Below are 12,500 nucleotides of genomic sequence, written 5' to 3' on the forward strand. Positions count from 1 at the left end.
GCCTCGCCCGCGTGTGTGAGACGACGGAATCTTTGGGCGGCGTTCGTTTTGTTCAGGGGTGGGGGGTGGGGGGGCTGGATTTTAGGAGAAAGGGTGGGGATGTTGGGAAAAAGGGGGGGAGGGTTATCCACTTCTTTTTAGAGGGAGTTAATGAGCCGCAGTTCATATTTGGGTTCTTCTCGAACGCGTAACTCTATCGCGGAGGTTCACGCGTTGGAGAGCCTCGTTCTTGTTGATTACGCATTCGAGTGTGCCCCCCTTCCCCCCCTCCTCTCCCCTCTCCCCGCTTTACCCTTCTTCAGGCTTCTCCGATTTTTATTTGCGCATCGCCGGCACGGCCGCCTCGATCGTCTTTCGCCCAAATACGGAGAGGAACCCCCAAGTGTCTCGGAGAAATGAGATTTGTGAGAGTTTGTGAAGAGGAGAGGTTGCGAGAAGGCCGAGAAAGGGCAGGGATGAGGCCTCGTGTGTTTGTGTGTTTGGCCAGGGGAATGATACTCCCGGATCTGGCTCTCCATTATACTGCTGCTGGTGCCGACGATACCTGTGGGAGGAGGTGCCACTGGACACCCGGTGCCCGTACGCCGTTTGTGGTGCCGGTACTCTGCGGGGACATGCTCCACCCCCCCTCCCTCCCTCCCTCACACATGCCGACTTACGCACGCAAACACGATCGTCATGTCTCCTCACGAGGGAATGGAGCGGAGGGAGTGCGTGCTTGAGATAGATCAGATGGCGTCACGTTATTTTGGCTGCATTTACGTCAGCAGTGTTGCGAGAAGAGGTTGTCTTGCCTTAGTGTGCTTGCTACGAGTTCGCCGAAAGAGCCCAAGTTTTTTGCTCTTCGTACTATCGTTATCGTCATTATCGACTTTATTATTATTGTTATTATTTCTGATCATCTGGGGGTGGGAGATCCAAAGATGGTCTGGTTTGATCGCGAGGCAAAGCATCTTTGGAACGCGCGACACACAGGTTTATCGTGGAGAACAAACTTTTTGGACTATTTGGGACTAAGGTCTTGGACGTGGTTCAAATGATTGATGTGTGCTGCAGTATGCAATATTCCGAACACTTACATAGATTACGTGAAGCTAAGTCGACTTTTAAAGGTTTTGTCTGATTATAATAATAATCTATGCCTGCACATTCATGCAAAGAGGGTTGAGGCTATTTTACGTTGTGTAAATAACATTGCAGGACATTCGTATCAGACGAACTTTCTAGGTAATACGCATTTGGTGTGAGAACTTGAATGTAAACAGTTTCAGCTTTCTTCATCGTCACCTCCAGTGTTGATATTATCGTTGTAATTTTTTTCGTGATCTTGATTATATATAATTTTTCCTTAGGAAATTTTTGTCGTGTGTGACAAGGGGATGTTTCGACCGAGTGGTTATACGAATGTTGACGAATATAATAGGTTTTCCCCAGTAAGAATTTGGAAATGCATTCCTCTGAAGCAAGGTTGATGTGTGTGTGTTTGTATATTCATGAGTTATAAGGCCAGTTAGATTTTGTAAACCTCAAAAAACATTCGAAAATAAGAAAAATAAGACTTTGTTTACTTTAGGTAGCTATACCGAGGATACCTGATAACGTAAGTTGTAATTAGTCTTTAGATGGATTGCCACCACTGAAATGTGGGACCACATACGGGAGGAGGGGTAGAGAGCGAGAGGGCTGGGCCGAGAGAGGAAGACAGAGGACAAACGGAGAGAAAGCTGAAGGTGTGAGGACCCCCAACCTCGCGAGATAAAATCTAAAGACTGTCGCGGTTCTCTCGACGTGGCGCCGCCTGTCGACCCGTGACGACTCGGCGCAAGGACAAAGCGACGGAGGAGGGGCAGAGGGAGCGGCACGAGCTGTTGGAAAGCTTTGAGAAGCATTTTCGTTGATGAGGTCACGTTTTGAATTTTGTGGTATGGTTCCGGCAGATAAAATACTGTTAGCGGTTAAAATGTTTGGGATACATGTAGTTTAGTAATCAGGTACCCTAAGGTATAAAGAGAACTGGCTCATGGGTTTATTTTCAATTGTTTTGTCAGATTGTATTTTTCAGTAAAAAACGTTTTTGCGTTAGAAAGATTAGGTGAAGTTTCGTAATAACTTTTTTTGCATTCAAAATACGGACTTGAAACAAGTGACATCATTGTGCTCATGATGGTTTGTTGCCATGTGTGGCCGAATGGAATTTCAGTATTGTGCACTGGCAGGGTTCGTGATGCTTAGAGGCCAAGGAAAGGAAGGAAGGGGAACCTACGAAATGTATCTGCTTTGTTTGTCCCCCCCCCCCTCTCTCTCTCTCTCTCCTCTCTCTCTCTCTCTCTCTCTCTCTCTCTCTCCCTCTCTCTCTCTCTCTCTCTCTCTCTCTCTCTCTCTCTCTCTCTCTCTCTTCTTTTCTTTTCTTTTCTTTTCTTTGATAAAACATTTGTTTCAAAATATTTGGTATTGCCATTGGGAAAAAGTATAGATATTAGATTATGATTTAAATTGGGAAGAAATTAAGCATCCTGGGCTGGTAAGGGGATGAAGGTGGCCTGAGATTCATTAATGTATATAGTAATTTCTCAATGGAGTTATATTGTAACATTGCTTTTAGAAAGGAGAGTGATCAGAATACCCTAAAATAGAAGATCGAGATCTTCCATTTTCAATACTAGATCAACCAGGATGAAGCCAAAATTTATGTTGAAGGTAAACATTTTTTTTTTACCTTTCTACCTTGATATTAGTAGAAAATGAGAGGAAGACTATTAGAATATGTAACCGCTGATGTTTGGTATTGTTGCATGAAGGATTTATATGATGTGCCATAGTAGTAAGGTGATGCAAAATTAAATAAGAGTATGTAATTGCACATTTAAAAGTGATACTCTTGGTAAAATAAAAATACATAGATGAATAAATTAAATTACAATGGTCATAATGAGCTGTAGTTCTGTAACAGTACTGCAGATGAATAATATCTACATGTACAGTACATACTTCATGAAACTGGGTGTCCTGTATACTCATAACATTACTTTCCTTTGCAGTCTGTCAGTGAGCGAGGGGAGGCATCCAAAGGATCGACCACATCTCTGGGATCGACTATCAATAGTCGTCCTTCATCAAGGGCTCCTTCGCTTGGGCCAGAAAATGGCGACATCGATTACAAGAAGGTGAGCTATGAAGGCGATTAAGGAAACTTTGTTTTGGATTGGAAAGTTAGGTGATAAGTAGACTAGATTGCTGATTTATTAAAATATGTATTACACTATCAAACCTTTATTTCTATGGAGGGAAGTTTTCCATGTTACACCTACAATATAGATCTATAACTTTTTTGTTCTGAATTATTAAGATATGATTTTTGCTTTTCCACCTAATTTCATTTACAAAAGAAAAAATATTTTTATCATTCTTCATAGTTATATGAGGAACAGCTGGAAGAAAACTTCAGAGTTCATGAACGCCTTCGAGACACAGAGTCTGAGCTGCGGCAAACACGAGAAGCAATTGATCTCAACAATAAGAAGGTGGGTCAAGCTGATCTGTTTCATTGCTGCAGTTTCTTGCTCTTTCCCTTTCTGGTTTGTTTTTATCCTATTATAAACTCTTTCTTTCCATTACCTCTTTTCATTCTTTCTCTTAAATTTTCTTTTTTGCGTTGTTAAATTTGTGTTGAAAAATGAATTGAATCGTACTGTGTTTATTACCCTTCCCCATTTCTCTTTCAATGTATATTCTCTCCATATATCCTCTTTTACATGATACTTTTTACACTTGATGAATAGGCATCACACGATGGATATTCAAATGCGTTAAAGGTAAACAGTCTCTTTGTTAGTAATGTTGGGCTTTTTCGGGGAATAGTTTTTAAGCCCTGCCCCAGGATGTGACACATTGGTTTGTGGTTGGCTGCATAGCACTGTCCAATGTGGAGTCAAAATCAATCAGTTCTCAATTATCTGTTTGCTTGCTAAATAAGGCCTTGCAGAAATTATTATATTGCAAGTATGCCATGCCAAATAACTTACATGAAGTCATTAAAATCCAACATTGTTTCATATGAAAATGCATAAAAAATATTAGAGCAAAGGTATAGAGCAGTAATTGAGTTACTCAGAAATAATTAACATTGCTAAGCATGAAGGAGGGGCAGGGTTTGATTTGATCCCACTGTAGGGTTTTCCAAGAAACATTTCCTCTTACATGAATGTAATACATTTTTATACCTCTTCCCTTTGTCCTTATGTTCTCTTCTCATCAACCATCTGCCTGCCTCTGCCTTTCTATGTGTGTGTTAGTCCTATATGTTTGAAACTACTGTCTCTGTGGTTCTTTTCAAGCAACTGCTACTGTGGTTCTTTGTAAAGATTCCTGAAAATAAAAGATTTAGATAATGCATATATTTAAAATTGTATTATCTAGGTACCTGTATTTATTTTAATATTGATGTCTATTATTGGAGCAGTCTTTGGATATATGTTAAATTATATATATATATATATATATATATATATATATATATATATATATATGTAATTCATGCATTTATTTAATTATTTATTGATGGATGTAGGTTGCATCATAGCCTGTCTGAATGTCTTACCTTTATTTCATCACTTGTACATGTTATTGAAGCAACCTTTCCTGATTGTATTAAACTAATGTGATTACAGAACAACACACGTCTTGCGATGGCCGAGGCGGACAAACGGGAGAAGCGAGCCCTTGAACGCAAACTCTCCGAGATGGAAGAAGAGTTGAAGGTAAGAATAGCCTTTAGTTGATGAAAGACTTTTTGGTTCAATTTAACACTCGGAAAATTCTTAGCGTAGGTTTATGCTGAGATTAGGGATGTTTTGTTGGTAAGGGGAAAGGGAGATGATGATGGTAAAAGGCATATGATGATTTGTTGCCACTTCATGAGAGAGAGAAAGAAGGGAGAAAGGATGGTGTATCTTATAATCTATATGTGTGAGAATCTGTGTGTGTTGTACAAGTAAGATGTCTACAGTCAAGTCTTTTAAGATTTTTTGATTGATTCTATATAAACTGTTGTGTAAATGCTTTGTTGTATCAAGTTTAAAAACAGAATGCATGAGAAAATATGGATTTAGGCTATGTTTTTAAATTACAAACTCTAGATGATGTTGGTCTCTATGCAGAAGAAGTATCATTATAGATGACAGGAAGTTTGTCAAACTGTGATGGTATAAAAAGAGGAAATAGTTATGTCATCAGTAATTAGGAAGTGTTCATAATTGAATCTGTAGTTTTTGTGCATATATTTCATTTCCATTTTGGTGTATAAGAACATTAAGTTTTCACATGTTTTAAAAGTATTTGAGTTTATATATCTTGGCAAAAACATGTTTAGATATTGTTGGTATTGTCAAATGAGATGACATTGACAAATAACAAGATAGTGTAGCAAGCAGTGTGCTTCATATTTTATCCCTTGCCATTTTAGAGTATATGTAGGTCATTATTATTTTGTATAAGATTCATTTAGTCTTTATATTTGTTTTATTCTATTTTCTACCCTGATTGATTGGAAGTTCCATACATTTTGTTACTTATCTTGCATTATATATTTTATTTTATTTTGTTATATTTCTCACCCTATTAGATTTGTGCTTTTTGCTGCATATTATTGGAATGTGATCACATAGACAGTGTCAGGATTTGGTGATGAGACTTAAGTGCACTTACATTGTGTGCTCTGATAAGGAATCCAAATGCTATTCTTCATAAAATTGGTTATTTCTTGTTGGTATTATTATTATTGTTTTCTCTTTTTTATTGATTATTCTGTATTGATTTCCTCATTAGAGCACAGCCATTTATCATTGCCTGTTGAACCCTTCAGGGATTGGAATTTTTCCTGGTTTTATTATTATTTTTCTCTTCCCCTTTGATTTGATTAGTTTTGTATTCGTTGATCTAGCTAAATGTATTTTGCGATAAAGGTTGTAAAACATCAAGAGATATGAAGAGTGATGTTAGAATTTGAAATCTCTTACCCAATTTATCCCTTTAAGGAATGATTACTTATTACATTTGTTTGTAAAATTGGTCAGTAGTAAACTGAATAACACAGGAACCAAATATATAATTTTTTTTTTGTTATATATCCAACTCGGTGAGAACTCGTAACAATTTTCTTCATATCATATGAATTATTAGTATTGATTATGATCATAAGATATCAGCATCTTTTATTAAAAGACTGCTTATTTGAAACAGAGGAGTCCAGGCAAAAGTGATAGTGGTGTCAAATGATTCATTATTATTATTATTTACTTTTGTTGAAAAATCAATCTTAGGGTCCTCCAAGTTACCTTTAGAATAATGGTACAAATCTGAGATCCTGATGATCTCAATCTAATTTTCCCAACTCAACAATGAGTATAAAGTATAAACCAGAGTAACTACCCAAATTCTGGAAATCAGTTGTGTTTTGTGGATCCATCTAATGGTTGCGGGACATGACCAATTGAGAAATAAAAGGTTCAAGAGTTTTCTGTTGCATTTGAGCTGTTATATCCCTGAAGGTTCTATCAATAGCTGAGCTTGCAGTCTTGTTTGATTTTGATGCTGAAGCTTCACAAAATTTACCTTTTCTTCTCTCTGCTAAGAAATGCCTTATAAGAACACCCCACCCCACCCAAAAAAAAAGAAAAAAAAATCTGCTTATGCATGTGGGACATCATGTCAACAGCTATCCAAAGGAAGGAGAGTAAGAGGATAACAAAAAAAAAGAACAAAAGTGAAATTAACACGTAAAAATGGTTTTTCGTTTTTTTTTTTTTTTTTTTTTTAACAAACATAGTGCATGTGCACCCAAGCTCATTTACTAATCATTCTTGACTAGTTCACTATAGTGACTTCCTGTCTGAACTGTAACTTCCTTTCTTACAGCAATTGCAAAAACTTAAGGCCGAAAATGAAAAGTTGAAGGCTGAAAACCGAGCCTTGACTCGGGTGGTGTCCAAATTGACCAATTCAGCCACATCGGGCATGGGTAACTTGGCCACCTTGAGCAAATAGGTAAAAGAACATAAAAAAAAAAGAAATTGGGTAAAAGAGGGTCAGCCTGCTGCTAGTGTGAATGACTAGTGTGGCACCATCTAGCATGACCACACTGCCTGCGCATGATCATCATTGCAGTGTTTGTTTTTTGTGTGTTTACTTTGCTCAGGCCTTGTGACGCCCACACACACATTTTGAATGGCAGCAATAAGAGCAGTTCCCTGATGTGATTATGCTTTTTCTGCTAACTCACAGATCATTATTTGTCATATTGCTCACAATGTTATTTTATGGTACATTTTACCACTGCTAATTCAAGTGTAGTATTCCAGACCATAAATAAACCTTTTTTGCTTTATGGTGTGTGTTTTGATTGATTGAAAATAGTTACTTTTGCCCAACTTTTGTAATGAAATTGTTGTTAATGTTTATATATACCATAGTTTGTTTTCCAAACTTCTTCAAATTCTACAATTAAATTGATGTTGAAGTTAGGTAAATGTATATCTAAAAGGAGGGAAATAATCTTTTCTTTCTGTTTGATGTTCAGTTGTTTTCTGACTTTTCTTGTTGATAAGGCTCTTGAATTGGCATGAATAACCTGTGCAAATAACATCTCTCTTGAGTGTTTCATTACATGCATGTTTTGTATAATAGATTTTTTTCTTTCTTTTTTTTTTTTTGCTTTTCATTTTTCAGTGTTATTTTTATAGATAGTAGTCTGCGTGTTTTTTTTTATTATTATTATTATTACAGATTGGTGTAGAGCTGTGTTTATCTGTCCTATAGGGACTTTTGTTTTATCAATTTTATGGTAAATGATATATTTTTCTATTTAACAAAAACTGATCTCTTCTTAAATAATGCTAGGAAGTAGTCAGTCATGAATAATGTTTCTCTCACATTTTATTTTCACAGTTGCTGGAACAACTGAAGCAGGAGAATCAGCGTTTGAAGGATGAAAATGGGGCACTCATCCGCGTGATCAGCAAGCTGTCAAAGTAGTGAACACTCAGCTGTGAATGTTGCTGCAATGGATGCTGCAGATGATTTGGTCTTCTGATGAGAACCCCTCAAGCTGCAACCCAGTTGTTACATAACTCTAGAGGAACTCTTTGGATGTTCTAAAGCTTTCCTGCAAAACTATGGGTGACTGTTAAGTCTTGCTGGGTGTTCTTCTTGCTATTTAAGAAGTCCTAGTAGCTATTCAATAAGCTGGCTCACTGCCCATGGCATATTCTAGGCTTATCCAGTCACCAGAGTCTAGTGCCCAAGTAAATGTTGTCACTGTGTGTAGGCCCAGTATATATGGTGTAGGTGTTCATACTGTGCCTCGTTAATTGGCTGGTTTTAGTCTCAAAGCCTGATGAAACATTGTTAATCTGAGAATCATGTTCCCTCAAAAACAAAAATAAATAGTAATAATAATAATAATAATAATAATGATAATGCTAATAATAGTAAAGTTATATATTGTTAAGTACTTAAAGTATTGATTGTTATAATGTGTTAGAAATGTTAATGCATTTACAATGCCATTATTAGTTGTTACAGGAATCAAGCACTTTGGAATAATGATGTCCAGATTAAAGAGTTTCACTACATAATAGTTGCTCCTGATGATAGTGATAGACAGGGAGAAGTTAGAGAGTGTATACCTTTTATGCCTAGTGGATGCTGGCTGAGACAAAGTAACTAATGAAGAGTCTCACTGCCAGGCTGAGATGTGAAACTTTATGTAAAGGAGTTCAGCCATTGGAAGGGTTTCACCACGTCAAAACAATTCTTTTTGTAAGTGAATTTGAGTCAGAATAACTGCATTGTGATGGCTCAGGCTCACAGTTCATGTCATAAAGACATTCTTGTTGTCCTTGTAACTTAGGACTGGTGTCCCAGCGGGCTAGACGAGTAAAGTCTGACTTGCATGGAAAGAATCCCAATGACACACTCGGCCAGTGGCTCCACCTTTCCCCAAAGCCAAGTAAAACGGAAATTTAAAGTATATTTGTGTGTTTTGCTCTTGTTGTCTAAGCTTCACATTTTCCACAAACTTTCCTAGTACTTTCATTATTTTTATTTTTACTTTATTTTTTCTTTTGTAATTACAAATACACTTTTAGTATTGTCAGAACGTACCAGTAGCCATTGATTGGCTTAAAAGGATGAACCTTTGCTGTCTGAGACCCAACACATCAATGGCCAAGGCCAGTTCTGCTTTAGCTCTGTGTCCTACAGTCAGTATTTGCTTGTACAGTGCCCATGCTGGATGTGTGGAAGATCTGCTGTACATTTGAGCAGTGATGTGTGATTTGAGAATTGTAACCACTGTTGATAAGTAATTGGTGTATATATTATTAAAACTGGCCTTGTCAGTCACCAAAACTGGAAGCCAGATTGCTCTTTACTTAAACATTTAGCTTATGCATTTTCAAAAGTCTTGGTTACAATCCTCAGGAAATTAACTGAAAAGCAATGCTAAAAGGCACAGAAATTCACTCAGTGCTGGATGTAGATTTGAACTTAAACCAGAAATCTTGTTAATAACCATGTATATTCAAAGGTGTACATAGAAATGTCAAAACCATAGCATAAATACAATCATGATTATACATATTATGTAATGAAACATTGACCTTAATATTTTCTCAAATAATACCAGGTTTGCATTAAGGCTCTGTCAAGTGAAGAGCATTTGTATCTTTTCTTTTTTCCTCCATTATGGTGTTCATGGTAATGTTTTTTGTTTTATCTTTTTTTTTTCCAGAAAAGTTGACAAAAATCTTGATTCTCAGTTCAAATTTTCTTTACCAGGTCATTGACTTCCACTTCAAGAAAAGTCTGGTGAAGTAATTATATAAAAAATATATATATAATCTATTTATTTTTGATTATTTATTCACATTGCTTGAAAATCTCTTCAATCTGCTAAATAAGATGAAGCGTAACTGATTTGAGAACAGTTATGAAATCAATAACAAGGTTGCATAGTGTTTTGCCAACATGGTAATTTTCCTTTATCATATAGAAAAAACACAAATAACACTGTAATCGATTTTCATACTGCTATGTAAATGGTTAATTTCTTCTGTAAGATTTTTCCTGTTTCCTGTTGAAAATTCTAAATGTTAAAACTGCTTTAATTGTGAATAAAGTGTAATAAGGTACATTTTGAAAAATGATTAGATCTTCTCTTACTCAGATGGGTAAAGAAAAAGCCTTCATCTTTTTCACCACTTATTCTTTATTTTTCTTTACTGTGTTAAAACATGATATTATGTAGCGTTTATTGAACAAAGCAATTAACCTCAAGTTGGTCATGATTTGCTGCACATCACGAAAGCAATAAAGCAATAATGCTCTAATAGGATTCTTGTTTTAGAAGGAAATGCATTATATGAATTGGCTGCATCTTTTTCCGATCTTTTGTGACAGGTACACTTTTCTTTAGGTCATATTTATGCTCTCTCATGGTGATTGTCAGTAATAATTGCAGAAAGCAGAAGATTAAGATCTCTGCAAGTGCCTTAACTGAAAGCAGATGTTACCATGTATATATTATTTTTATGATTGATTTGAGTGTTAGTTCATCATTTCCAGTTGAGATATCAATAACATCTGTTAAATTTCTTTGTTTTTTACAATGATAAGGAAAAATGAGCCAAGAAAGCATAAGGAGAAGGTCTAATAAATGTCATCGTAGTCATACAATAATTGCCTGATGAGATTCTGTGCCTTTGTTGATAGATTGAACATGAGCTCATTTGAGTATGTGAAGACTTGCCTTTGTATGCGCTGTTGTAATCTAGAAAGTGTAAAATAGCTTGCTGTAAACATGCCTCTTTTGTAAAGCAAAAAGTGTAAACTGACACAAAGGTTAGTTTGAGATAAAAAAAAAAATAACAAAAAAAAATCAACTATCATATATGTTAATTTTTATAATCACTTAGATTATGCCATGATTATTTATGCATGCTGGTCACTGAAGAATAGAAACATTGGTAGCAGATGAATTTGGTATTATTCTTTGGCCTTGTGCATTGATAATTTTGGTATGATTACCAAGTGAAAATTTTGTAGAAAAGCCTAGTCAAAGACAGATTACCTTTGTAGGCTTAAATATGTATCAAACACAAGTTGCTTCAGATTATTTGAATCTATTGAACTTTCTCCATAAAATTAATTACACTCCATACAGATTCTTAATGATATTTAATAGTGTGTTTTTTCATGACAGTGCATAAATTATATCAAGTGCCTTTCTCTTGTAATTATTGTATGTGAAGGAATAGTGATTTAATTATTCAGTTATTGTTCTGCAGGTCATTATAAACCATTTGTAAGATTATCATGCATTGGTCTTGCCACATTGTATGTAATTATTTGCAATAGATGGTAGTCATTTTTCTGAAATCTTACATAATTATAATAAATATTTAAGAAAATAAAGATATTTTATAGTTATGAAGTGCATTTTTTTCTCTTTATTTTAAGTGTTACTATTGTGTTTTAAATCATAAGATGACCCCCTCCCAATACCTTGCTCAATGTTGTCATGGGGGGGGGCTTAGGATATGTAGACTGGAGCCCCCTGTAGGGATTGCCCTTGCCTTGGACTTCAGCCCTCGTCTCAACTAATTCTGCTTGGTCTTTTCTTTTCCTTTCCTCTTCTTCATCGCCTCCTCCTGTCCCATTTCTGAGGTGTGAGAGCCGTGCTTAAAGGATGAAAGGCTGGCTTTATGTGAGTTATAAACTGCCTCCGGGAGCCATGTGCACAGTATTCCCTTGGTTAATTGCCTAGCCCTTACCCTTTACAGGGACCCTGAGGGGGCAGAACATTTTTTCCCCCATTTTATTCAGGCTCGCCATGGCCAATAATGAAGATTCTTTACCCTCAATAAGGGCATTAAGGCTTACTCCTTCATTAACTAGCTTATCTGATTCCGATTTTGATGGTTTTCTGACCCCTGCTCGTCCTTTAACCATGGCTCCGACCACTTATACTAATACCATCTCCTTGACCTTTATTGACAACTCTATCCATTCTGAACCACCCACCCAGGTTATTACCCAACCTCCAGAATGCACCCCTTCGTCTCTCCCAACATTCTTTTCTTCATTTCCTATTGCACAGTCTTCTTCAGTGTCTACGCCCTCTTCCCTTAACCCCTAGCCGACGGGTGGCATGTATGTACATGCCAGGGCTGTTGTGGACCGAAAGACAGGTGGCATCGTGTCATGCCCATTCCTGCGCCACATTGCTCGTCAGACAGTTTGTTTTTCTCCGATAGCAGCAGCTTCATTTATAAGATTTTAGGCAATGGCACCTATAATGGAGGTAAACCTTCAAAATTTTAATATTTTTATAAATCACAGCAAAATAAAAGCTTTTAGGTGCTAAATGTCACTCGCAAACTACCAATCGAGCCGGGTGCAAACACAGGAAACTGCCGATGCATACCAACATACGCACTTGCCAA

The 12,500-nt window shown here is 36.6% G+C and overlaps 2 protein-coding genes across 6 annotated transcripts in view; both read left to right on the forward strand.

The window, feature by feature from the left end:
* The window catches only part of LOC138862246 (protein phosphatase 1 regulatory subunit 12B-like), a 32,124-nt gene extending 20,639 nt beyond the window's left edge, over nt 1-11,485 (forward strand). For 2 of the 3 annotated variants that reach the window (XM_070123912.1, XM_070123913.1), the window contains exons 2-5: nt 3,039-3,164; nt 3,414-3,521; nt 4,668-4,757; nt 7,942-11,485. In XM_070123912.1, the coding sequence (XP_069980013.1) occupies nt 3,039-3,164; nt 3,414-3,521; nt 4,668-4,757; nt 7,942-8,028 (411 nt within the window). In that variant the 3' untranslated portion in view covers nt 8,029-11,485. Of the gene's footprint in view, nt 1-3,038; nt 3,165-3,413; nt 3,522-4,667; nt 4,758-6,912; nt 7,042-7,941 lie in introns of all 3 variants that reach the window. The other variant, XM_070123911.1, reaches the window with a different exon arrangement.
* Nucleotides 1-12,500, forward strand: part of peb (pebbled) — a 902,421-nt gene that overhangs the window by 841,246 nt on the left and 48,675 nt on the right. The window lies entirely within an intron of this gene.

This window comes from Penaeus vannamei, chromosome 7, assembly GCF_042767895.1.
Source record: "Penaeus vannamei isolate JL-2024 chromosome 7, ASM4276789v1, whole genome shotgun sequence".
Taxonomy (NCBI): domain Eukaryota; kingdom Metazoa; phylum Arthropoda; class Malacostraca; order Decapoda; family Penaeidae; genus Penaeus; species Penaeus vannamei.